The sequence below is a fragment of the Gasterosteus aculeatus genome, chromosome Y (assembly GCF_964276395.1).
Source record: "Gasterosteus aculeatus chromosome Y, fGasAcu3.hap1.1, whole genome shotgun sequence".
NCBI lineage: Eukaryota > Metazoa > Chordata > Actinopteri > Perciformes > Gasterosteidae > Gasterosteus > Gasterosteus aculeatus.
The window spans coordinates 18,855,935-18,882,095 of NC_135709.1; the positions used below are offsets into that span (position 1 = coordinate 18,855,935).

A 26,161-nucleotide genomic window follows, 5' to 3' on the forward strand; every position below is an offset into this window, starting at 1 on the left:
TCAAGAATACAGTGGCGGCTCTTACTGACTTGCCAAACCTACATTTGGCTCCTCTGTACAGGTCATTGTCCCCACGGGACAGGCCCCGCTTATTGAGGCGTAGCAGGGATCCAGTGTGTTCGCCTCTCTGGTTGGTTGTTTAATAAAGTGTTTGTATTTAATCAATAATTGATATTTCCACTCACCACCCCATTCTAAATCATGTTTCACTGTTTATGTCAAAATTGCTTGAATGATTTGATATTTTATGAATAAATAAATATAATCTGATTTCATGTATCTTTAAATAATGTACAATGTGTACATTTTATTAAGACATTCTAAACACACACGTGCCATACTGGTTTTTTTTTTTAAACCTTTTTTCCCACGGCTCCACGCTTTCACGGCTTATCCCGTTTTTAACGTCACATTGCAATGACATCTGGGTAATTCCCTTGAACCGGTTCATACAATGGCCCGAGACCCCTTTAAAACACTTCGATGAGACCACAAGACAGCCAGCGGTGGCGCGCGAGTCAGAGTGCGCGAGGAGGCAGGTTGGGTCCCTTCCGCCGAGGTTCGCGTTGTTAATGTCCGAGGAGCTCAGCGGTTCTGCCGAGAAAGTTGCGACCGAACCCAACCCCCCCTTCCCCCACCCAATCACACGAAGCAGCAGGAGGAGGAGGAGCGGACGGGGCGAAGGGGAGATGTTGAGGACACTTTCTGTGGAAAATCACTGACCTTTACCGCCGCGAGCACTTTTCAAACCGGCGTTACACCGCCAGCATTCCCGGGTAGAACATACAGGTATGTTTAGGTTAGTTACTCCTCTTATCGGCGAATTTAACTTTTAATATGACGATGCGCATCTTGAGCTGACTTTAAAGACGTCCATCTGCTCCGTGTTAACTAACGTTAAGTAAAGCCTAAGAGGAGCTAGCGTAGTACTTTACGTTACTGTCGACATCTTACTGCAATTATCTTCCTGCAATTGATGCGTGTGTTTTTTTTGTTCGTTGTTGTTTTAATTCATTCACGTCCTCTGTTTGTTTCTGTCACTTCCCCCCCTGACCGTGTGGAGGCGGTCGGGCAGCTAGCGGTAGCCGCCATGTTGGGCAGGGCGCTCCTGAGCAGAGGCGTCACCGCCCACCGCCTCGCCAAGAACGTGACTCTCTACGTCAACGAGTCGGTGCCTCCGGCGTCCGAATGCCGGGCCGAAGTCCGCGAAGACCACAAACCCGTTCTGCTCATGCTGCCCTGGCTGGGATCACGTCCCCAGGCTCTGGCTAAGTACTGTGACATCTACTTCCGCACCGGCTACGATGTGCTCGTCGTAGAGAGTCAGGCGAGGGCCAATAATCGATCGAGGCTTGCAACGTTTGTCTTGATTTCTTAACCGTATTTGCCAGGCTGTTTTTGCCAAGGAAAGTTATCCGTGGTAACAAGACTGTAACTAACCGTTTGAGCAAGATAAAGATCTGCAGTTCAACTTTTGAACTTCCAACTGCTCCAATTCGTTGTCAGCATGCATGTGTACCTCTCTTGCTCCCGTGCAGTTTTTCCCCCCTGCACAGCCTGAAGCATGCAGCTGCAACCTCTGCGATCACTGACCTTTACACTGTAAACGGATCGGCACTGAACTCTGACCATTGTTGTTTTCTAAACTTTTTTTTACCAGGTACAGCAGTTTGTGTGGCCTCGCTGGGGACTCGATAATGGAAAGATGCTGCTGGATTTGCTCCGGAGTGAACGCTTTGTGTCCCGCCCACTGCTTGTCCATGCATTCTCTATTGGCGGCTACACGTTCACTCAGCTGCTGGTTCACATCTCCTAGGACACACAGAAGTATCAGGAGCTCACACAGAGGATCAAAGGCCAAGTCTACGATAGCCTTGTGGTGGGCTCAGTGGAGATGATGGCAATAGGTTAGCTCTGTTTTGACTTGCTGTATGACAATTTTATTCATACATTTATCAGTGGTCGTGAAGTTGTTTTCAGTGTAAATTAATAAAGTGTTTTTCTCCTCTGCCCAGGTCTAGGTAAGACTGTGTTTCCTAGATTTGAGACACTGGTAAAACAAGTAAGCATGTCATACTTTAACATGTTCAAACGCCAAACGGTGGACTACTACAACACAAGCATTGGTACTTTTTGGAACAACCCCATCACAACCCCTGCGCTGTTCTTCTTTTGCGAGAATGACGCAATGAGCAACTCGCAAGCTATGGAGGATCTGATTGATCACTGGCGGAAGCGCGGGGTGGACGTCAAAGCCAAGAAGTGGGAGGACTCAACACATGCAGGTCACCTGAAGAGACACCCACAAGAGTATCTGACCTCTCTGGACACGTTCCTTCAGTCTCTCCGCTTAGACCCACTGAAGGCTAAAATGTAAGATGATGTCATTACACCACATGTTAGCATATGATGTGTTGGGATATGCCGACTGGAGTGACGCAACTCCTAACACACATCTGTTTAATGACATTTTATTTAGGGAAAATTTAGATATGTTGTTTTTTGAAGGGCAACCAGTATAAAGTACTGGAGAAAACTCACCACAGCTGAGTCATACTGATTTAGTTTACTTGAATTACTGAAAACAACGAGCAAAGTATGAGGGGAGGTGGAGAAATGGTATCTTGTAGGTTGGTGAAACCGCAAAGATCAGAATCATTATATGTAAAGAGACTTATAATACAGGTTGAAAATCAAAAATAGGAAAGTTCTTTACAGTAGCCTTAATGCATGCACTATTTTCTACGGTGTCTAAGCCAAATCTCTTAACTTGCACTACCGTTCAAAGGTTTGGGGTCACGCTGACAATTTTGTGTTTTCCATTTAAAAAAACGTTAGAAATAATGATTTTTATTTGAAATATTAATTTTGTTCTGCGTCTCTGAAATGTTCTTCTGTGTGAGCCCAACACCTCAATCTTTGATTCGTCTGTCCTTAACCCTTTTCTCCAATCTTCTTCTTCTGTCCAATGTCTGTTATTTTGCCCATATCAATCTTTTCTTTTTATTGGCCAGTCTCAGATATGGCTTTTTAAGTGACCCCAAACCTTTGAACGGTAGTGTATATTTATACAAATGACTCCGGAGACTTGACATGAAGATTTCTGACGGTCTACCACTGCCTAGAAGAATTGTATTCTTCCCCAACAAAAAACCCTTGGTTGAGTGTTTGCAATGCTGATCAAGACACAGACGGTATATTAAGCCTCAGTGGTAAACCTTTTATGAACTGACGACATCTGATTGTTTTAACCCCTTTTATAAAGCATCTAAATCTCAGAATCGTGTGCTATTGATCTTGTGTTGATAATGTTATAATTTGTCATTGTTACATTTCTTATTTGTGCAATAAAACAACTAAATACCCCATCAACATTTTTCATTTTCATTTTTGATAAGGTATGTAATTTGTCACGTTCCTTCCTCTACTGTTTTGCATTGCAGTAGTTTTGAAAACGAATCGGGTAAATTGAGAATTATACACCGTGACCTTAACCGTGCGCTTCTTCGGTCAAAGAAAAACCTCAAACAGGCCTTTGGGATTTATATCATGGGGTTCATAAAGAGTAACACATTCTTATATCGGGCAAGGAATAGAAAACTAGAAATGGGGACACGTCTAGGGGAAATATTTCAGTCGGGTAGAGGACGGCATTAAAGCCTTTGTCGGTCAAGTGAGGAAGTGTAGATGCGTAATAACAATAGATGCCCGCGGACACGCGTCAACATCCGGGCCACTAGGCGGAGCAAACTACCAGAGGTTTTTATTTTCGAAACCACATCGGCGTCACGTTTTCAAGATGGCTGCGCGCATATGTAAACATGCGACCTGATCTGCCAGTTCACGATCGTCTAGCATAACAGTCCCCGTGCGGTGTCTTCATCCAGGCAGTTTGTTTGATATCCAGTTTTAAGTTATCAACGACGCATGCGGGGTCGTTAACGGGTCGGTTTCGTGAGTTAACTACAGCCGAGGCGGACAGGCTGCTAGCAGCGAGCTAACAGCTAACGTTAGCCATGGAGCGGGGCGCCATGCACCAGCGGACCCTGTTCGTCAGCCCCCTGCCAGCCGAGGCCACGAATCAACGGATGGAGGAAATATTCTCCGAAATTGGTCCGGTGAAGCAATGCTTCGTGGTCAAAGAGAAAGGTGATGTCCTTTTACTTGATTAATCGCGTGGCGTTACTTACGTTAAGCTAGTTAAGTCGTGCTGACTAACGTTTGGGCCTGTATACATACACGTTATTAAATGCTTGCAGTACAACGGCAATAACATCTAAATTTCAACAACCTGTTGTTTATTATTGGTAAACCAGACACGGAGACATGCCGTGGGTTTGGCTACGTCATATATTCCATGGTGGAAGACGCACGTCGAGCTTTGAAGGAAGTGAAGGAATACGACGGACGAAGGATCATTGTAGCTGTGGCCAAGAGGAAAAAAGACAAAGGGAAAAAAGGTATGTGCAAACTACATGTTCCAATAACGAGCAACCGGGAGAGATCGCATGCCGTGTCTACTGGATGACCGCGTTCATGTCTCCCACTAAGCACCCAAAGAGCCTCCTGCTGCTGCAGCACCGACAGAACATGAGCAGAAACCCAAAGGCGTCCGGAAGACGCAGCTGAAATCCAGGCTCATCATCAGGAACCTGAGTTTTAAGGTAAGCTGAACACTTCTGAACTCCAGTTGCACGGCTGCTTGAATCGGTACACTCCTTGCTAGAAATGCACACATTTGTGTTTCAGTGCTCAGAGGATGACCTGAAGCAAATTTTATCCCAGTTTGGAACCGTTCTGGAGGCCAAAATTCCCCTCAAACCAGGTGAAAATGGATTCAATTCCTACAGGAGGCCACCCAAACATTTTTGATTAAGTACCTGGGCTGACTGGTTGTTTTCTTCGGTTTCTGTTTCATTCCGTAGATGGAAAGATGCGTGGATTTGCGTTTGTCCTTTTCAAAAATGTGTGTGAGGCAGGGAACGCGCTTAACGCCATGAACATGAAGGAGATAAAAGGTGAATGAGACGCACACACAACCCCCTCCAACAAGTTCATTGTTGACGTCTCAATTTGGGAAATGAGTTGTTATTTAGCTTCTATGATGTGACTGAATTTTAAATGTTACAGGTCGACAGGTAGCAATTGACTGGGCTGTGCCTAAGGACAAGTACATCGCTACACAGCAGTCCACTGCAGGTAATAGTTCCCTTTTCATCTGCAAGACGAATGCATAGTGTTTTATTATTCAATGCACATTAAAAATGAGTAAGTAGATATTCTAATTTTTTATATATATATATATATATATATATATATAGGGTGATGATTAACATCGCTTTGTTTCTATAATAGAAACAAAGATCACACCAGCAACTACAATCATTTTAGACACAAAAAGTCACACGAAAAACAAGGATGAAGAAAAGCCACAAGCTGCACCTGAAAAGAAAAGGTATGATTTCGTTACACCTGCCTCAGTGTGCCACCAGGGGTTAAAACTGTTTAACTGGACTGTTTTGTTTTCAAACTTTATCAAAGAGTCCCTTCCAAACAATCTGTGAAGCAGTTGGAAGAATCAAAATCAGAGGAGGAGAATGATGATAATGAAGATGCTAATAAGGAAGACAGTGAGCAGGAGGAGGATGACGATGACGACAAGAAAGAAGATGATGAGGATGTGTCTCAGGAAGAAGATGACGGCAGTGACGACGATGATGAGAGTAGCCTAGATCCAGATGATGATGATGATGATGATGATGATGATGAAGAAGAAGAAGATAAATCAGGTAGCCATTCCCTGCTTATGATTTGCATGTTAACAACTATTTCCATGTGAATTTTTTCTTGACTGTGCTTGTCTGCTACTTTTACCTCGCAGCTAAAAGGAAAATCTCAAAGAAACTTCTCCCTTCAGATGTGAAAGAGGGCAGAACCATTTTCATCAGGTTTACTATTCTCTTCACTGCTTCATCTTAAACATGATTTAGTTTGATCGTTGACCCTACTCCCATTTTTTAAATCCTCAGATTTTGCTTGCATTTGTATCAATCACGTGACTGTCCTTGTTCGTCTTATTCCCGACTGATTTAGGAATCTTTCCTTCGATACAGAGGAAGAGGGCCTTGAGGAAGTTCTGCTGAAGTATGGCGAGCTGAACTACATTAAGATCGTCATCCACGCAGCAACAGGACACTCCAAAGGTCAGCCAGCTGTGCATGAGCTACCACTCTTCCCTTTGTTGTTGGGGAAACGGGTTGATTGTCTTATTTTGAATTTGTTGTTCTGCTAGGTTGTGCATTTGTTCAGTTCAAGACTAAAGAGGCTGCAGACAAGTGCATAGCGGAAGCTGCAGATGAAGCAGAGGTAATACCTTCTGAATAACTAGCTTTCTTATGGCACAGCCTCATTTGTAGCCTTGTTCTGTTTGCAATGAGTTCTAATGTTGCCTTGTTGTAAACAATGCATTGTTTGATGCAGAACGGTGACGTCCGTGTAGATGGCAGAAAGCTGTTGGTTGTGGCAGCAGTGACCAGAGAGGATGCTTCCAAGCTGAAGGTGGATAAAGTGAAAGTGGAATCGGGCACCAGAAACTTGTATCTGGCCAGAGAGGGACGTGAGTAGACCCATCTCATGCTCCTCTTCCCTGCTTTTGTCCTGCAGCTCCACTATTGACCACTAGGAAGGTTTGATTTACTGTGAATATGTAAGGTATTGCTTCATGCAGATTAGATCCAACATTCATAATACTCTGCTAAAGATTGCCGCCGACCGCTCTTCATATTGATGTTGGTCTTGTGTATTCCAATAATAACTTTCATTGTCTTTGCGGAATTGCTTATAAATCATTTTTTTAAAATGCATGATCCTTTCACCTGACCCCAGTGATCCGTCCTGGAACCAAAGCAGCGGAGGGTGTTCCTGAAGCAGACATGGTCAAAAGAACCAGGGTGAGTTCATTCTTCATTTCCCATTTAACACTTTTCATCCTCGCAGAGGAGATGTAATGCATAAATCGTTTATCTCACCAGGATCGTTTTCAACATATTACTTCTACGTTGACTCATGTTGTTGGTGTTTTCAATTTCCCTCAGTTTGAAGAAATAAAGAGGACCAAGCTTCGGGCCATCAACGTGTTTGTGTCAAAGAATCGTCTATGTGTCCATAACCTGCCCAAGTCAGTGGACGATAAAAAACTCAAAGCACTCTGCCTCCAAGCAGTGAAAGGAAACAAGGGAGTCCGCTTGACAGAGGTGAGAACGAAGGCCGCATTCGGGAAACTGCAGTTTTGTAAAAACATCCCTGGAAATGGTTTTGCAGTAGTATTTAATAATGTTGACTGTCATAGATCTGTGTGCCCACTAGGGGGTGTTCTTGTCATTATTCTTATTATTATTCACACTGTATATGCGTGTGTGTGCTCCTCTTAGTGCCGGGTGATGTATGACAAGAGGCCCGTGAAGGGTCAGGCGATGGGAAAATCGCTGGGTTATGGGTTTGTCCAGTTCCAGGACCATGAACATGCTCTCTCCACACTTCGTTACCTTAACAACAACCCCGACATCTTTGGCTCACATAAGGTAAAAAAATTTTCAGGCTGACATCCTTTATCAGCATGTTTGCTGCTGTATTTATTTACCTTTTATTCAGACATGTTTGTGTGTCTCACTGTGTTATGTTTCATTGCACGCTGCAGAGACCTATTGTTGAGTTCTCTCTGGAAGATTCTAAGAAACTCAAAATGAAAGACATGCGTCAACAAAGAAATACGGTGCGTTTCTATCCATTTGTGTGACAGTTACACTTGAGGGTTCTTCTAATTGAAAGACTTTGTGTCGTCTAAATGTAAGTTAAACGTTTGTTTATCTTTGTAGGAACACAATCTGGCTCTTAAAAGGGGACAAAAACCGCCACCGCAGACAGTCAAAGAGGATAAAGGACCCAGGAAAGGTCAAAATGAAGCACAATCCTCATCTAAGCCGACACAAAACGAGCAAGGTATGAAATTATTATTTCAGTTTTTACACTCTTTGACTTTCCAAGTTGCGAGAACCCTCAGCCCACTGCTGAGAAACCACATTGCATTTGACACTGAATTAAAACTACTTTACTGTGGCCTTTTTATTTCTGTTCCCAACATGGTTCACCTTTTATGTTTACATTTCTTTACTTCTTTACCATGTTTGGTTTTCTGTGATTGTCAGCTCCTGTTGAAACCCAGAAGCAAGGCACCCGCTTTTTAGGCTTCCAGACCAAACCTGAGGTGGAGCATGTTAGTCTGGAGAATGGAAAGAAGCGGAAGAAGATTCTAAACTTTCCTTCCCATCGGGGGCCTAAGATCAGGTACACCTATTTTTACCTGTACTCGTATCAAGCATCTGAATGAAGACAGTAAAATGTGTCAGGTATTTCTTTTTGGATACGTGTTAAATATATAATATTAGAGAAATCTGAAAATGATTTGCAAAAAACTGAAAATTCTTTGTCATGTTAAATTTGGGTGAACATATTCCAAAAGTCTCTTTAACAGCAAGAGACAGAATTCTGTCACACATTACAAACCGTTGTCCTTTACAGATTGCGTGACAGGGGAAAGCAACAGGCTCCGACACCCAAGAAAGGCCGGCCGGGATCCACTAGGAAGGACCGGCAAAGACAGCAGATGGAAAAGCCCACACAGCGCAGCAACCAGGTTCATAAATACTTCTGTTGTATTTGCTAATTTGCTGCCTTTGGTCCTGTTCACAGAACATCTCTCAGGGAAGAATAGCTGCTGGTTTATCAGATAGTATTGAAAACCATGTCAGTACTCCTGTTTAAAGTCCTCTGCTTGGACATTTGGGAAACCTCGAGCACCAACAAAGAGCTCAGGACCCCTACTTCAAAAATAACCAACTATTAAATAAGGAAAGAAAATCCTAAGAACCACATCAGGTGGATCCAACAATCTTTTTCTAACATCATTTTTTTATTTATTATTTATCCGTAGACCGCAGTTCCACTTGGAACTGAACGTTTGTGGCGTTGTGATGAATGTAACAAATTCTGCCATATTCTAGAAAGGCCAGCCAACATTCCTTTAGCTATACAGACGATCGGATTCAAACGAGTACCTAATGAATGCCATCATTTGCTTTGCATTAAGTTGTACGTTTTCAAAAATCCTCGGTTTTCAAAAACTGGCTTGTTTTCCAGTTTACGGAAAGAGAAGGTGAGACGGAATTGGTAGTAAAAGTGGTTGGGAAAGCTCACTGAGGCACAGATTTGCGCTTGTAAGGATTAATGACTGTTGCAATTGGTACGCAGTGGTTTGACATTTTTTAGACTTCCCAGAGCAATGTGTGGACAACACCATTTCAACGCGTCACATCTTACCGCCATCTGTGCTATTTCATTTCAGGTTTCCAAGCATTTGAATGCAAAGTAAGACAGTCGTTCTGTTCTGTTCTGTTCAGCCTCACAACCCTTTTTATTTCGTTCCTGAAGGTTAAAACCCAAAAGAAGAATTTCAAGAGAAATGGTGGGGACCGCTTTGACAGCCTGGTGGAGCAGTACAAGAAGAAACTGATGGGTAACAGCGACAACGTCACCAATCTCAAGAGAAGCAAGTGGTTTGATAGTTAACGCTGCGTTTGTGTGTGAGTGTTTGTTTGTTTGAGAGAGCGAGAGAGACACACAATGTGTTTGACTACCACAACAGAGGTCATCCACAATTGCGTCCCGAGGTCTTTAAACAAGTGCAGTTGTTCTCATGAAGTAGGTTTGTGAAACTGCGCCGTGCTCTAACATTCTTCATCCTTATTTAGCATTTCTGTAATCCATGTTTGTACCTCTCAAACAAACCATGTCATTCTTGTACGTTTTATGAAAATATGGAAAAATAAATGTGGGTTTTATTGTCTGGACTTTAAAAGAGTGTGATTTATATTTATTGGATAGTTTCAAATACGTGCGACCAAAAGGGATCATAATCGATAGTTGTGGATAAACACCACTCACGGACCTTGAGTACTAGTGAAGCAAGAGATGAACACCCACAGATGTGTTTAAACTGGATCGCTTTGCTCTTCCACTTTATGCTGATCTCTTCTTTTTCTTAATGTATCCGTGATAAACTTGCGTACCACAATATATTTGTTATATGTATTCATTTTTATTCAATATGAAAAAGCCAAATGTCAAAATATTTTCAGATATCAATAAACATTTACAAAGGAGTTGGAGATATTGTACTGATATGGAAGTTACCCTTTGCCCTGAGCTGTTGATCAGGGTAAGTTTGAACTTAGTTTTTGCTGGTTATTGTGACACTTCCTCAGGCTGCTACCAAAAAGTAGATCTACAGCCGAGTGCACTGTTGATACCACCGTATTGTCATACAAAGATGTGTTATATATTTTTGCAAAGCATAGATAGAAGCACAGTTAGCATCACAGTGAGACAGTGTTAGAAAATATACATTTTATCCAGTTTAAATAAATAAAATATATAAATAAGTTCATGTCAAAAAGTCACACATTCTTGATGCAGACCTGACAAATCATTCTCCAAAAACGAGGCCACAATTTACAGATATTGTTCCTAATATCTGTCTTTCAACAAGTGTCAAGGTTATCCAGATTTTGCTGCAGCTGCTGGAGATACTCCCTTGTTCTCTTTAGGCTCTCGAAGGTCTTACTTTGAGTAAACCGTTGATCCTGCGGCGTTGGCTCCGGATCCTCACTGCATTGCCTCAACTGACGAAGGAAACTTATCAGCGAAGAGAGTTCTGTCTTGACCTGAGTGACCCCTTCCAGGCTTTCCGAGATCGGGCTGTTACAGCGCTCCAAAGCCGCCACAATGGATTTCGTTCCAGAAAAATCGTAATCCAGTGCGCCGGTGGTCAGTTCGGTGGGGAACTGCAGCGTGCGAAAGATCATGAGTCAGTCAGAATTACACCAACTTTTGGAAATACTTTGCATGCGCGGCCTCCCTCAAACAGAACTGTAAATATTACCTGAAACTCGTCGAGTCTCACCACGAGCTGTTTGGCCCTCTTCATCACTTCCACACTTGGCAGAGGAGAAGCTGTGCAAACGCTTAAAATGGGCAGTAGTGAAAAGAGGAGGGTCCAAGTGTAGGCCATGTTTTTTCTCTAGATGCACCAAAGTCAGAAAAGCGTTTACGTGTTCCTAAATAGAGAAATGTGCATTTCATTATATTATACATACACATATACTCCCATATAATAATAATAACTCATTATGTTTGATAGAGACACCTGTGAAGTCTCGACCACGTAACAAGTACAAAGATCACCTGCTTTTGGCTGGTAACTAATATTGTCAACCCCCTCTGTTTCCAAATCTCTGCTGCATACTCTGAGAGGAGTAGACCGAAGGTTACGAGCTCCTAATAACATGAGCTATCAACCTAATCAACCCTTTTACAAACACATCCAACATACAGTACCATCCAAATGTTCTCAAACACTTTCTTCCTCCCATTCAGTTGAATGAGAAGTTGGGTACAGTACTTGTAAAACCAAAGACCAAATGCGACGGTGAGCTGAGACAGTGCCACGAAGGCAGGAGCCGAAGCCCGAGTGATGGAGCTGGATGGAGCGAGGCGGAGAGGAGAGTTGACCTTACCTTGGGTGGAAGTCTGTGCTGTGCCATCGTTGGGCTCCATCAGAACATCTTATAGTATGGGGCTGTTGACTCATGTCTTACTCATATCTCTCAACAACAGTTCTCCACCCACCCACCCCCTCACTTGTTTGACCTCTCCCCATCCTGTAACCCCCGTTCCCATGGTGGAAGTGGGGAGAAAAGTGTGCGAGTACACCTGGGCATGAATTGACAAAACTATCAAAGCAGTTAAGAATAGTGATACCTCAAAGTTCACAAATAGAAATGACAACAATGCTATTTATTCTGTGGCTTTGGCCATATACTGTATGTGACATCTGGTACCGACACTCTCAATTCATTGCCCACCAATGTAATCATTGCCTAATGCTGCCAGTTACGTCAGTATTGATTTAGGAATCCCAAACAACGAGCGCACAGCAGCATGGGTAGCTCACAGAAGCAGAAAATAAACAAGCAATCAAAAAAAAAACCTAATAATCCTGGAATATTTAAACGACCTGCATCTCATAAATGGAGATCAATTTTTATTTTTATTTAATTTAAATAATTTTATATTATTACATTAAGCAAGTAGAAATAATAATTTTATTTCAGCCAAACATGCAGTGTTTGAGTCATCTGCTTTACTAACTATTCACTCTATACCAATGTATTGTGTTTTAGTTTTAACACCAGAAAACAAGGACACTGTATAATTTTCACGTAACGTAGGTTGCAATATCCCCCTACTTATACTTTTAACCGATACATAAAATATTAACACCACGTCTTCTAATAATAACTTCTAACACAAAAACTCCTTTTAACGTCAATGTTCATCTAAAAGAATTGCCTGATAATTCTTTCTGCTAGTTATTTTCTCATATTCAATTCTCTTTTTGAAAAAGTGATCATCATATTTCTAACAAGCTAAAAGATGTCAGAGAGGCCAATGCATGTTTAAAGAGAGGCCCGCAAGCACGTGGAACAAAACTTCTCAAGGTAACTTACAGTAAACTGTCATAATGCCTCGTGCAATTCACACGCACGGACTCTCTCCCGCACACAGAGGGCTCATAACGCTGTCAACACGTGGCGAGTGTCACATTGAGCAGAGTAAACATAACTGACATGACGTCAAGGTTGTCTGAGAAAACTACGTCAAAGAAGAAGTTTCTGCCAAGTAAGTAAAAAGAAAGACAAGAAGGAATGCAATTGGATGAAACAAAAAGGTTTTAATTTCATGGAGAAATCCTGACATTGTCATGGATGAATCCAGGATTTAGTCTGGCAAAGTATCACTAAACAGGAAATGTGGATGGCCCGTCTTGAGTCAGACACATTGTATGCATTATATCCTGACTGCTTATCTGTGAACAGTCAGCTACATCCGCAGTTGCTCTGATTTGACCCCAAAGGTTCATATAAAATTTTCCATGCTTTTCTTTAAACGTTCATCCAGTGAGAGGCAGCTCATGCGAGGGGCCAGTCAAAGGCATTTCCTTTCTGCTTTATGCAGCTTGATTTCTGCAGACCATGCAGGATGCACCATTAATCCCTTTAGGGTCAGACGAACAAGGGTAATACTACAGGGAATGACGACATCTGACGACATATGAAGACGAAATGTTGAAAGCGTGTTGCTGACCTGCCCCATGCGTACATAATTCATGGTAACGGGCCTTGCGCAGCATCAGATTACTTTTCTGGATGCAACATATAAACCAGGAATTCCGCTCGGCAGAATCTGCCCGCGTGAGTCACAGCGTGACGTAACTTTGATGATGGTTTTCACAAACCTCTGGTGACGCTAACACAACTAAACTCGTTGGAAAAGCCCTGAGTCAGCTTTTCATTGAGGAAGGGCTTCAGAATCGCTATGTGACTACGACTATAAGTCTAACAATAAAAATAACAAGTTGAGCAATGCCAGTTTCATCAGGAATCAGTTATATGACCTAAAGAAACAAAAGCAGCCTAACACGAAGGATCAAGTGTTAAAACACTTCAGTGAACTTGTGAAGACTTTAACTTGTGACATCTTATGCAAGGCTAAGATATTTAAAGGCTTATTTGGCTGATGTCGTTTCCAACCATTGCTGCTCTGGAATTAATAAGTCACATCACTGCAGCGTTAACGTGTTACCGAGCAACTTAAAAACAGACTTACTGGAAATAAGTTCTTGCATCATTTTGTTTATTTATTTATTGTTCATTTAACATTAACCAACAAAGAGAGATGATTCAAGTTCATAAATGAACCAAAGTAATTATTTTGTAGAGCATTTTGTGCCGTGGGCTGCAGTGCAGTTATCGTTACAACTCAATTCTCAAATATCCACTAAAAAGAGAATGCAGGGAAATATAACATTATTACATAGTTTTTCTAAAAATTCTGCATTCATTGCAATGCTCCGTCTGAAAGGATGCCCATCTAAACACTAAGACCTTTGCAGATTGAGGCCAGCAGTAATGAAAACCTTTATACTTTTGCATATTCACTTGCATGACAGTGATTGTACGTGTTGCTGGAGGAGCATATTACAATCAAAGAGCAAACACTTCCCTCAATCCAAATAAAATGTGTGTTTGCTCTCGAACCTTGGTGTCCGCAGGCGAATCAACGCTAGTGAGTGATGTGAGGTGCTTTGGCCTCAGAGGAAGAAAGAGGAAATACAAGTAGTCCTTCATCATTAGCTACACACAGGCGATCTATCCAGAAGTGATGGCAGGTGCATGAATGAACCCCACCATCTGTCGATGCCCCACATAAAACTGGCAGCAACCGCCGATCAAGGAACTTCTGTTCTTGAGGCGTTTGTCCTGGAATTCCTCTCAAATGGCTCATCATATCACTGGTGCTTGAACTGATTCATCCATCCATTGCGTCAAATAGGTGCAGTTGTATCTCAACTGTGGCCAGGTGTGATGATGAAGCCGCATCATAGGATGCAATCATGTAAAGGAGGTTTTGTAAAAGAAAATACCGATGCCCCCAGTGGCGTTGAAGCCTTCTCAAGGCTACTTTCAATTTCAAATCGGCCTGATGGATGCCATTGATCCCACTCGTTGTCCCATTACAAAGTCTTGACATAAATATTGCTCTCAGCAAAGTAGAACACGTTGCATATGGCTGTTTTTTTGTTGATCGTGAGCTTTTGTGCTTTTGTGTTTTCCTTCCTAAACCCAACGGATGAACTCCTTCGTCACATAAAAGTGATTTGAAGTCAAAAGTCATTTGAAAATAAAATGAGGATCAAACCCATGGACAAGAGATTCGGCTGAAACAAAGAATGTCCCGCAATTACTTTTAACGTTTCAATCAAACGATGTTTGTGTGTTTGTATGTGTTTGTTCAAAAGTGGTAGCTGCTCATGAGAAGTTATTTATCACTGATGTGTACCGCAAAAAAACTGGCCCCCTACTCTTGTATTGCTTGTCATTTAACTCTGAAGTGAGCATGAGCGATGCAAGTAAACGGCATCAGGAGAGGAAACTGCGTTGGGTCGGCATGAATACCACTGGGCTGAAAGGCCGACAAGGCAGCTCAGGAGCCCTGAACAGAAATGTTTTGGGAAAAATCTCTCCTTTTCTATTCATTGTTCTCAAGACAGATGGGAAGAAGTGAAGTTGACTTTAGACTTTACTTAAACCAATCGGAAAAAAATCATGTCATGAACGCAACACGGTTTAGTGGCCTTCAAGAGTCAAATAGCTTCTCTAGAAGGCAAATTATAACTCATTTTAGTTCCAGTTAAATAATCAAGGTATAAAAGGATTTTGATGAAGCTTAGTGTGGTGGAGTTTTTTTTTAATCTAATTACATTGACACCCTTTATAATTTAACCCTTATCTATCAATTTATTTTGGAGTCGAGGGGGCTTTAAAAATGTCACATTCCTGTAGAAAAAAACCCTGACTAAAAAAACAAATTCACTATTATATTTAGGAAAATGAAACCATTTGGGGTCTCAAAATTAGGATTTAAAAAAATGATTGTTCAATTGAAACCAGAACAAGTCACAGAACAAACTCACACCAGGATGTCACACCTGTATGTCAAGTTGGGTTTTTGTCCTGTCTCCATGTTTTGTGACTTCCTGTTTTATTTTGGAAATGAACTCTCCTCTCGTTTCAGGTTCCTTGCCCTTCCTCATGTGTCACCAGTCCGATTGTCTTCCCTGATTCCTGATTGTGTCCACCTGTTCCCACACTTCCATCATGTCTCCCCTTGTCATGTGCCAGTGTGTCATGTCCTTTCGCCTTGCACACCCGCCTCATGAAAGAATTAAGCCCAAGTCATAGTTATCCCAAACCACGTTGTGGACTCCTTAGTTGGCTTTGTGCCGTTAATCGCTCCACAGTTCCTTGATTTAGTTTAGAGCCTTTTTTTGTGATTGATTCTTTTGTTATTTCCTCTATAAGAGAGATTTTGGTTTTGCATTTGTTTACTATTCAGCTCTTTGCATTGCCGATCATTGGGAGCGCATAGGGCTGTACCTTATGCACTCACCTCTGCATCATCTCATCCTCGGGTTTCTGTGACTAATTTGCCACAACCCACGCATATCTGGCGCACCGAGGACATTATGGCGTGGGGAGGGGGAGTGGTGGGAACCAGTGTCGGGAGTCACATCCCCAAGAGAAGATCCCTGCAGAGTTTTGACTCATCCTGTCACAGATTCTGAGACCCCCGATCTGACCAAGGTGCCAAGCTGCTACCATCATCTCGCGGAGGTTTTTAGTAAAAGCAAAGCCACAGCCCTACCACCTCACTGCCATTGGCCTCCTGCCCGGCTCCACCATCCCGAAGGGCCGTATTTTTTCCGTTTCTGGGCCTGAGAGGCAGGCTATGAAAGACCATATCGAGTTTTCTCTGAGAGCAGGTTTGATCGGGGCTTCCTCGTCCCCAGCAGGGGCTGGTTTCTTCTTTGTGGGGAAAAAAGACGTAACTCAACGAAATTACAGTTCAGAACAGATATCTCCTTCCCCTCATGACTACAGTATTCGACCAGCTTCAACAGGCACAGATTTTTTTTTTTTATGCAACGCTTATCATCTGGTTTGCATTAGGGAGGGAGATGAGTGGGAAACAGGATTCAAGACGCCATCCGGACATTATGAATATCTAGTCTGCCTTTTGACCTCACCAATGCCCCAGCAGTTTTTCAAACTATGATCAATGACGTGTTGAGAGACTTTTTAGACCAGTTTGTATATGTTCATATCGATTGATGATCGATAGTTTTGTTGCAAATAGATAAAGATCAGTTTACCATTAATGTGATGAGGTGTTATTATGTGTATTTAACTAGAAGCACAACATGCATCACTGTCGGGCAGAAATTGCTTGCAACTCGTGTTTTTCACTCTTGAAATGACAAATTTCTAAAGGAATTATTTATTGATTCCAGACATGTTAACAATAGGCCAAAAAGCGTCATTCACTTTAAGGAAAAACATATGCCACCACATTTGTATTACTTATTATGCTGGAAATAACCAGACACACGCCCCAACTGGGTTACTGGTGTGTCTTTGAATATATTATGGGTAAGTGAGATTTCCAAGTTTTGTTTCCGAGTCCAAAAAAGGAAAAAGGAACAGAGCCTCACTGCCACCTCGTGGAAGAACAATGTCTCACTTCACATGCATTTACATTACATTTAAGGGTCTTAATTCTTATCTCCTGCTGGTTTTTGAGTGGAACCGTCAAAATCAGGGTGAGTGATTTACATTTACTCAAACTATTTAACGACAGGTACTGTGTGAATTTTGACACGCACACTGACTTTTTTCGTTGGAATGAGGAAGTCAAATGCACACTAATGTACTCACGCTGTACTCATGCTACTCACGCTTAACATAAATGTAAAGAGTTAGATTTCAATTTATATGTTGTGAAGCCCTATGTCAACATGAAAACATGTGTGAACCATCCTGGTTGTTAGGGCCTCTTGCAGATGCTTTTTGGGGTAAGGGCTTCCTGGATTGTCATGTGACAGCAAGTCCAGACCGCAAAAAGACCTGAAAGAAACAAATCATGGCCGACGATCATACAGAGTGGGTCCGGCATCTGAAAAACACAATAACAGATGTGTGAGACTGAACATCTGTTTGGACTGAAAGGAGTCATATAACAATTTCCTTATGGATGTCACATTTTCTTCTGTAAATCCTGTTGGACTGAAGCTTTGGACTGGAAAGTGTATCCAAACATCACACTTTGAAGAAGACCAGTAATCATGTTCATGCCTTGATTGTTACTACCCATTGTGGACAGTTTAGCGTGAACATTCAATGAAAAAAAAAAGGAAAAAGCATAATTTACATTTACATTACAATACATTATTGTACCGATGAATAAACTCCGTCACCGATCATTTTAGGAGCTGTGTCAGTATTGGTGAACAAATATTGACCAACGATATATCAAATAGACAAACACACGTATCATCAACAAAATAAACCACAAATCCTTTTAAAATGAAGAGAAATATAAGGACTTGGATAGTGGAAACAATTGAGAAATATGGGTTTCCAGGCAGCTTCCTAAATTCCACTCTGTGATTTATTTTCAACACACATTACAGATCTGTAATGCCAATTGGCACACTATAAACACATAAAGCATTTGAGATTGATATATTTTGCTTCTTTATGAATAAAGGAATTATACGTCCAAGAGCGTGCAGAAGCGTATTGTGACTTTCCTATAAAAAAAATAGAATAAATACTGTTTGGGAATTAAGAAGGGGAGAAAAAACTCAAAATGTTGAGAGTATTAATATATTTGATCATTTGGAGAAAGAAACGTTTGTTTCAGGTGTTCCGATGTTAAATTTGGATCCAAATTTTGGTTAGTACATGAACATAAATCTTCAGACATTATTTAGCCAACTGAAAATTATTACCCAAATAGTTGACAAATATTATTTCATACAGGCGCTAAAATGTAAAAGTGTTATGGCTCCAGTAAAAGGTAAAAAAATATCACGTTTGTGGCCGATCAGTGATCAGGTGAAATACCTGTATTACTGTGACAGACACGGATGGGATGTCTCATAAAGTGCTCTACAAGAGGAAAGAGAGCAGACCCCACTGGCTCATCTTCATGTGAGCTCTCCATGGTTCTAAAAGACCTCTCCACTCACGACATTATAAATGTGTCAGACAATAGGCGTACGCGTGTATTTAAGCAGGTTATTCCTACTCCATGCAACATGCATCCCTCTTGTTTTCGCTTTTCTTGCAGCGACGGGGTTGAAGCGTCATTTCATCCTGGCGGCCCCTGACTAATGCCCCTCCTCTAACGAGCTGGGACGGAAACACACGGCAGCGGGAACACTTGGCAAACCCTCTCAACTCGGACTTGTGGGGAGATTATCCGGAGGCGAATTCAAAGTTTTGGCACGAATGCGAAATCACCAACGCGCCACCAACGTGTGTCCGTGCGCGTTGAGCTGCGAGCGACCATGACGCGCACAATCTTGAGCGCCACTAAACGGACATCCCTCTTAGCACAGCGCACATTCTGCACAGCGATTTGAAAGTCAAAGGCTGGCGCACGGACAACATCGCGTAAAACTAACCCACCCAAAAAGACCCAATTGGTCAACAGCTGTATTAATTGACGAGCCGCGGGGAGAAGGTGCTCTTGTTACCTCTGTGCGTCTAGATGCGAGCGCTCGGAACATTTCGGAATTGATAAAGCCCCTTCGGGAGAAAGAAAGCGTCCGAAAAATTAAAATAACGTGGTGGAAAAGACAAGCTCGCGGCGTCGTGCGGGGAAAACACCACAACAACGAAGACTGCACACACACACCAATATCTTACGAAGAACAAGACAGTCGGTGGTTTGTGGGCTACATCCAAAAAAAGAAACCCTACACAAAATGTTACTCCACAGGCAGGTGCCATGGCGGAGAAGCGCCGTGGGTGAGGACCACAAACAAAAGAAACCCATCCTTACATACACACCTCCCTTACTATCGCGGATGCTGACGGATGGTCGAGGCGACGTGGTGCCACTGTGGTCATTTCCACCTCTGCATTTTGATTCACCTCTATTTCCGATGCATTTCTTTTTTGGAGGAAATACACTTCCATTTTGTACTCGTTTCCATCCTTTCTGTAGCGAAATACTGCAAAAGCCCCAAATGGAAGCCACTCAATTCCTCCAGTCTGCAATTGACCCGCATTGACGTCATTGCGTCATTAGGTCTCCCCTGGAAACACGGGGCTCCCAAAAATAGCACCACATTAATTCAGCCTGCGCAGGGGTTGGCTTTGGCGGGGGTGACTATATTCCCAGTGAGCATTTTTTGGTTGAAAAGACGTTTAAAAGACGTCTATGCTCGACGTTGAAAAGACGTTGCAAATTGGTTTAAAAGTGAAAGTTGTTTCAACGTCTATTCGTAGACGTTGAAAAGACGTCTATGTTTAGACCACATTTCAACGTGATTTTTTAATACGGTAATATTTCGTCTTCTCTTGTGTGCTATATCATTATTTTAGAGGTTTAAAAAGAAACTACGTCCACATTTGTAAGTTTACCACCGATATTATAAATCACGTTGAAAACGGGTCTATACGCGAAAGTTGTTTCAACGTCTACGAATAGACGTTGAAACAACTTTCACTTTTAAACCAATTTGCAACGTGTTTTCAACGTCGGGCCATAGACGTCTTTTAAACGTTGTTTCAACGGATAAATTGCTCGATGGAAACTTACAAGTTACATACTTAGTCACAGTTGTCATGTTAACAGCCCTTAACAAGGACAAACACATTATTTTATTGATTTGTATTTATTATAAATATAACACTCTACATATAACAGCACTTTGTCTAATTAAAAACAATACAGAAATAAAATATATTTTTCAGGAAAATAAATTATGGAATTAAAAGTGCAGAAACAACATTTCTTTGTTCAACAATTCTGTGTTTGTAGACCATTTTTCTGAATCATTGGAACTTCATTATAGATTCTGAAACAAGATGTGGCTCACTTGAGTTGGGATAGTATACCTGAAATCAGCTGCATCTCCCTCATCCTCACTTGAGGATTCTTTGTGTAAAGGGAGTCAGAGTGCACAGAACAGATTTCTCTGGTCAACGTGTTTATTCAATTCAAATCATTTTATTTTGTTCAGCTTTGCAATCTGTAAACATGCAACACCCTATCCCCTAAACCCCAAAATGTAAAACACCTTCAACCTGGAGAAACCTGAGGGGAAAACAGTAGGGAAGAAGGTGTGAACAACTTAAAAGATGTACAGTACATCCGATTCCTACAACATAAATGATTCTAATATTGTGGATTATTAAGCCAGGGGTAAGGCAGGACCAGTGCAGGGACAACCATCATCAGACGTAACCTCCATCAGATGCAACCACCACCCGCAGAAACCTGTGAGAAGGGAAGCACAAAGGCAAAGTTGGTCATTTGGGTTTATGATGACAGTAATAAACTAATAATAATAATAACAGCAGGTGCGTTAGAACACTCATTTATAGATGGTTTACTTATTACATTATAAACAAGATAACAATTCATCTGCAACTTATGGTATTTCTGGAGTAACATGTCCAGGTACATTACACAGTATCATGATTTAAGCAGCAGTAACTTACAATGTGTTGGCCCTCTTGTTTACAGAGCACAACTTGTTGAATTCAGCCCTTCACCCTTGCAATCTGTATTTAGCCCCCATTGCTTTAAAAACGTATCTTCAGTGTGAAATGCAATAACATGTATGGGTACAGCAACAACCTAACGCATTAGTAACACCAAACATACGAAAAATATTCTGGGATGTTTACTTTTGGTCCAGGTCATCATGCTGCACGCTAGCATGCTCCAAGCTAGCATGCTAACTAGCAAACTACCTGCGCTAACGCTAACTAGCTTAACAAAAAGGGCCGTCTTTCCCGTATCGGGTGGGCAGCACAAGTAAAACACCCGGTTATAGTTCCATGTGTGCTTCATCCAAACACTCCCGTACTTACAGAGTAGTGGAGCCGGTAGTCGTGGTTCTATCAGCCCGTTCATGTCGCTCCGCTGCCGTAACTTCGCCTCGCCACGTACGTCGGTGGTCCAAGCCGTCACTCGGGGACATGGTCTCCACGCCCCATTCATTCATTCTACACACAGCTCATTCATTCATTGACTCACTCATTCACTCATTGTAGACCAGGGGGATATATAACAGATGTCATGTTGCCTCTACCTCGGTCATACTGGTGAATTTTGTCCAATAAATATTCACATTATTAACTCATAAGGCCATGTTTTCTATTCTAATCAATTGCTAGATTCATTGTTGGTATCATAATAGACACATTGTTGAGTTGAGTTGCAGACCGAGCCCCTCTCTGGCTGGGAGGTAGGTTTAGGTGTGTCTCTCAGGCTGGAGGCGGAGATTTTAATGCACCAGGTGGAGATGATCTGGCGATCAGGGGGGTTGGAGTCACTCACTCACAGGACAGTGAAGAGCGAGCAGTGTGAGAAAGCGAGATTGAAGAGCTTGGAAAGAGGAGACTGCAGGAATAAAGCTTGCAAAGGCTGAAGAAGGAGCCGGTGAGCTTTTGAGTGGCTGACTACTTATGGCATGAAATGCAAAATCAAATGTCCATATATTTAATGTGTGTTTTAAAAAGTATTCAAACTAAAGGTAATTGGATAAAAATTGATTTGTGTGTATCACCAGAGTTAAAAGCTGCTGAAGTTTATAAGGTTAAAATCATCATTAAATAGTGTTTTAAAAATGTATTTAATTTAGTATTGGGATACTTTAAATTTGGGTTGTCTTTCTACTTATTTTTTAGGTTAATTTCCAGTAGATTATAAATTAAGTATGTGATGTTGGGTATGTGAATTGATTATGGTTTCATGGGTTATATTTCTTTGACCTTACATTCATGTTTGTATTTCAAGGTTTTTCACCTGGTTTGACCTGGACAATTTTACAAAATAAAAAGTCCGAATCTTGGTCATTGAGTGGAATCCAGTCTACACTTCTTAGCAAGCTGCCCTTTCAAGTGGGGAGCTGCAGTTTGAACCTCACAAAAGTGAGACACTTGACACATAGTTATGTGTTTCTCATTGGCGCATGGAATATGTCCACATTATTTATTTACCCCTTATAAGACACCACTCGCTTTGATCAAATTCAAACCATCCTTTTCCAATCCAAATCATTAACGCATCTATACCATATACTATCATCACACTTTCCCATAGCAATTGATGTTTAAATGGAAAACCAGGTGAATGCCATTCCTTTGGTCTTGGTGTACTTAATTGTCATGTCTAATCAAATAATTACTAATGTGGTCTGTCTTGATAGTGAGCTTCGTGGCCACAAGTGTCAGTCTTAAACTGCTGATGCCATCTACTGGTTATTCAAGAGACCTGCATATCATAGAAACTGTTGCATCACCCTTTAAGCAGCAAAGGTGAAAACGCCTTTCACTTCATCCCCTGGCGGTGTAGTGTGGTACTGCATTGGTTTTTAGCAGTGGGACATTTGGAATCTTTCTCTCTGAACAACGGTAATTAATGGACACCCTCACCCCTTTTTTTGTTTACAAAGTACATTATCCTCCGCTGGAGATGGATGAATGATGGATGAAGAGCACTGCTCTTAACAGGACGCGTCGTTTAGTCCAACTCTCTTGGTTACAACCAGGGGCGGTTCTGCATTGAATGGCGCCCGGGGCGAGACCACCTTTGAGCAATGTGGAAAATCTCTCCTTCATGGCTGATGTGGCTGCATCAACGACAACATTGAACAATCCAACCTCCAACTTCATAAGTGCATCGCTGATAGGCTCATCATGTGATTCATATGAGAAGTGGCAATTTGTAGACCTCAGCCTTTTTTGTTTTGAAACAGCCTCCACATGAATTTCTTCACAAATGTCTTTGGCCGCCATCTGTGCAGTCACAAAGCCACTTGCCCTGTAGCTCTGGAGACCTTGCTCAGTCTTCTTCAAAAGACTCACAGCCAGGTCCACATGCATATCAGGAGACTGCATGAGTTTGCTGGCATGCTGTATTGAAGATAGCATGTCATACCAAACAACTGTGCAAATGCTGAAGCGGTATGACCCCACCTCCTCAGACAAAGACTGGGCCTCAGCCTTTACAGCAGGGTCTTTGGTGTGGTTTCTCACCTCAATTAAAGCCTCTCTCACGGCAGCTCCGTGGTACCTCATGGGCTCAACACTTTTGACCTTGCTCTCCCACCTTGTTTCTGCCCACATCTTTAAAGTGATGCTCCCATGCTTCTTCAGTATGGCCCATCTTTGGGTGGAGCCTGAAAATAATGTGTATAGCTTTTGCAGGACACCAAAGTAACTGATAGCATCAACAGATCTCTTGATCAGCATCACACACAACCAAATTCAATGTATGCGCGGCGCATGGCACAAACAGAGCTCTGGGATTCTTTTCTAAGAGCCTGGCTTGAACTCCCTTATTTTTGCCCCTTATGTTTGTCCCGTTGTCATATGACTGTCGTCTGCAGTCTTCAAAAGGAATTCCCAAGTCCTCAAGTTTCGTCAGGATCATGGATGCCAAGTTCTGGCCTGGGGACTCCTCTGCCTCCAAAAATCCCATAAAATGTTCCATGACATGGGGCTTCTCCATCAGTGACACCGCTCTAATGACCACTGACAACTGTTCTATGTGGCTCATATCTGGGGTGCAGTCCAGAATCACAGAAAAAAACTTTGCCTGCTTGATATCATCCACTATAGCAGAGCTGATTTGGCTGCTCAACAATTCAATCAGCTCATTCTGCACATGATGGCCTAGGTAGCTGTTTTGACTTGCTGTTCCTCTTTCAACACGGTTAAGGTGTTCTTTCATAATGGGATTAAACATGGCCATAAGTTCAACCTCTTTGAGAAAATTTCCATTTGATGGTGTGAACACTGTTTCTGTGTGTCCCCTTAGAGCCAAATTTCAAACTGCCGGTGACTGCACAATAGCTGTGAGACGTGTCAGCACTTCTCTCCATCTGACCCTCTCAGCCTCCAGAAGTGCCATCTCCAGGTTATCAATAGTTTTCCCACTTTGTAACCTCACAGACAGTTACTTCCATGCTTTCATTCAATTGAGGTGTTCAATACTGTTTTCATGGGATGTGAGGTAATCGCTTGCATGTTTCCAATTTGCCATCCCTGCTGCACTTAAATGAATGTTCCTCTTGGAAAACAATTTGCAGCAGAAGCAAAAGAGGCTGTTGTTCGTCATTGAATAAATCAGCCAACTTCTTGCCATCTTTTCAACACTTACTAATGTCTTCATAAAATATTGGTGGTGGCAACATCTCCCATCACTCTTATTTCTACGGAAAACAAAGCCAGGTGGAACCTTACTTGGTCCTCTGTGAACCAGCTCAGTCCGAATACTGTCAGTCAGATGTGAGGGCCAGTTAGCAGTCATGTGTAAGCAGGGGAGGTAGGTGGCTCCTCCTGACCAGTAGCAGAGGATGCTCCAAAATATTTTAAAAGTGACCCTGAAATTGTAGTTCATTTGCAATTAAAATTTACATCAAAAGACCGTAGGATTATGTTTATACAGCTAAAACAGCCTGGGGCCAAATTGACCCCAAACATAATATAGTAGGGTTAAATAAACATGCCCTTACACTAAATGTCTTTCATTACATGCTATATTAATCTAACTTTTAGGGAGGAAACATTAGCTCCTCGGTTACAGCCTTGAATTCTATGCATGGCACACTTTTAGTTCTGACTGTTAAACAATACTTTGTCACAAAAATACAGTTGTAGCAAATAGCAAATGTCCGTCTTTGAAACTACCTACAGATTTGAGAATTCCGTTGGTTAATGACAGGACCTAACATTAAACCAAATGATGGAAATAAATAATAACTGAACTTGTAACAGTTTTGTGTATCAAAGCACATATTATGGTGAAATTACAAACCTTGTGTTTGTTGAGTTAAAACCGAATTATTGTTGTATAAGCATTCAGCAACATAGCAAAAAGGCTAACAGACGAAAGAGTTACCCCACCAATTAATGTATGACACATGTATAATCATACAGAGAGACAACATATTTGCATACCTCCATCTTTTGCTTGCTTCTCCTCCTCTTCTTTTCTTTTCTTTCTGTAGTGGGAACCTGATGATTTTAACCTTTTTCTGTCCATCTGTTTTTATTTGCCTCTGACTCGACAAGCAACAGATTTCCCATCCCCCCAACACTGTCAGTCACGACCAGAAGTCAAGACTAAACCAATTAACCTTGGTGACAGGTGACACATAATCGTTTTGTATTACCAATTTTTATTGGCCATTTCAATTCAATATTCATAAAAACAAAAATGTGCAGGAACTATAGGCTTGCATTTATCATTATTGAAATGTGCGTTAATTGTAAGAAAGTCGGGGTGTGACTGACTTTAGCCCACTAATTACATTAGCGTATTTAACAGTGAATCCCCCGACCCCTGCTCCCCCCCTTATCCGACCGTTCCATTTGGGTGACCCAGAGGTGAACTGTCC

At 41.9% G+C, this 26,161-nt stretch overlaps 2 protein-coding genes, 1 long non-coding RNA gene and 1 pseudogene across 4 annotated transcripts; 2 read left to right on the forward strand and 2 right to left on the reverse strand.

Annotated features, from left to right (window-relative positions):
- Nucleotides 1-649: 649 nt before the first annotated feature.
- LOC120812611 (transmembrane protein 53-like) lies at nucleotides 650-3,372 on the forward strand (annotated as a pseudogene). The gene is made up of 4 exons (XR_013455008.1): nucleotides 650-789; nucleotides 1,076-1,327; nucleotides 1,661-1,907; nucleotides 2,016-3,372. The product of XR_013455008.1 is annotated as a transmembrane protein 53-like (transcript).
- Nucleotides 3,373-3,773: 401 nt separating this feature from the next.
- Nucleotides 3,774-9,913, forward strand: LOC120812606 (RNA-binding protein 28-like). The gene is made up of 20 exons (XM_040168734.2): nucleotides 3,774-4,149; nucleotides 4,317-4,460; nucleotides 4,552-4,664; nucleotides 4,750-4,825; nucleotides 4,926-5,018; nucleotides 5,131-5,199; nucleotides 5,356-5,455; nucleotides 5,542-5,789; nucleotides 5,882-5,948; nucleotides 6,094-6,203; nucleotides 6,293-6,366; nucleotides 6,481-6,616; nucleotides 6,886-6,950; nucleotides 7,095-7,253; nucleotides 7,431-7,580; nucleotides 7,697-7,771; nucleotides 7,875-7,998; nucleotides 8,205-8,343; nucleotides 8,578-8,692; nucleotides 9,487-9,913. The coding sequence occupies exons 1-20, from the start codon at nucleotides 4,017-4,019 to the stop codon at nucleotides 9,622-9,624; spliced, it is 2,328 nt and encodes a 775-aa protein (XP_040024668.2). The 5' UTR covers nucleotides 3,774-4,016; the 3' UTR covers nucleotides 9,625-9,913.
- A 682-nt stretch (nucleotides 9,914-10,595) lies between these two features.
- Nucleotides 10,596-11,125, reverse strand: LOC144390940 (leptin-like). Its single transcript, XM_078097431.1, has 2 exons — nucleotides 10,997-11,125; nucleotides 10,596-10,898 (listed from the first exon to the last, which is right to left on the reverse strand). The coding sequence occupies exons 1-2, from the start codon at nucleotides 11,123-11,125 to the stop codon at nucleotides 10,596-10,598; spliced, it is 432 nt and encodes a 143-aa protein (XP_077953557.1).
- Nucleotides 11,126-20,737: 9,612 nt separating this feature from the next.
- Nucleotides 20,738-21,745, reverse strand: LOC144391125 (uncharacterized). Its single transcript, XR_013455010.1, has 2 exons — nucleotides 21,627-21,745; nucleotides 20,738-21,027 (listed from the first exon to the last, which is right to left on the reverse strand). It is a non-coding gene; the product is annotated as an uncharacterized LOC144391125 (long non-coding RNA).
- Nucleotides 21,746-26,161: the final 4,416 nt, after the last annotated feature.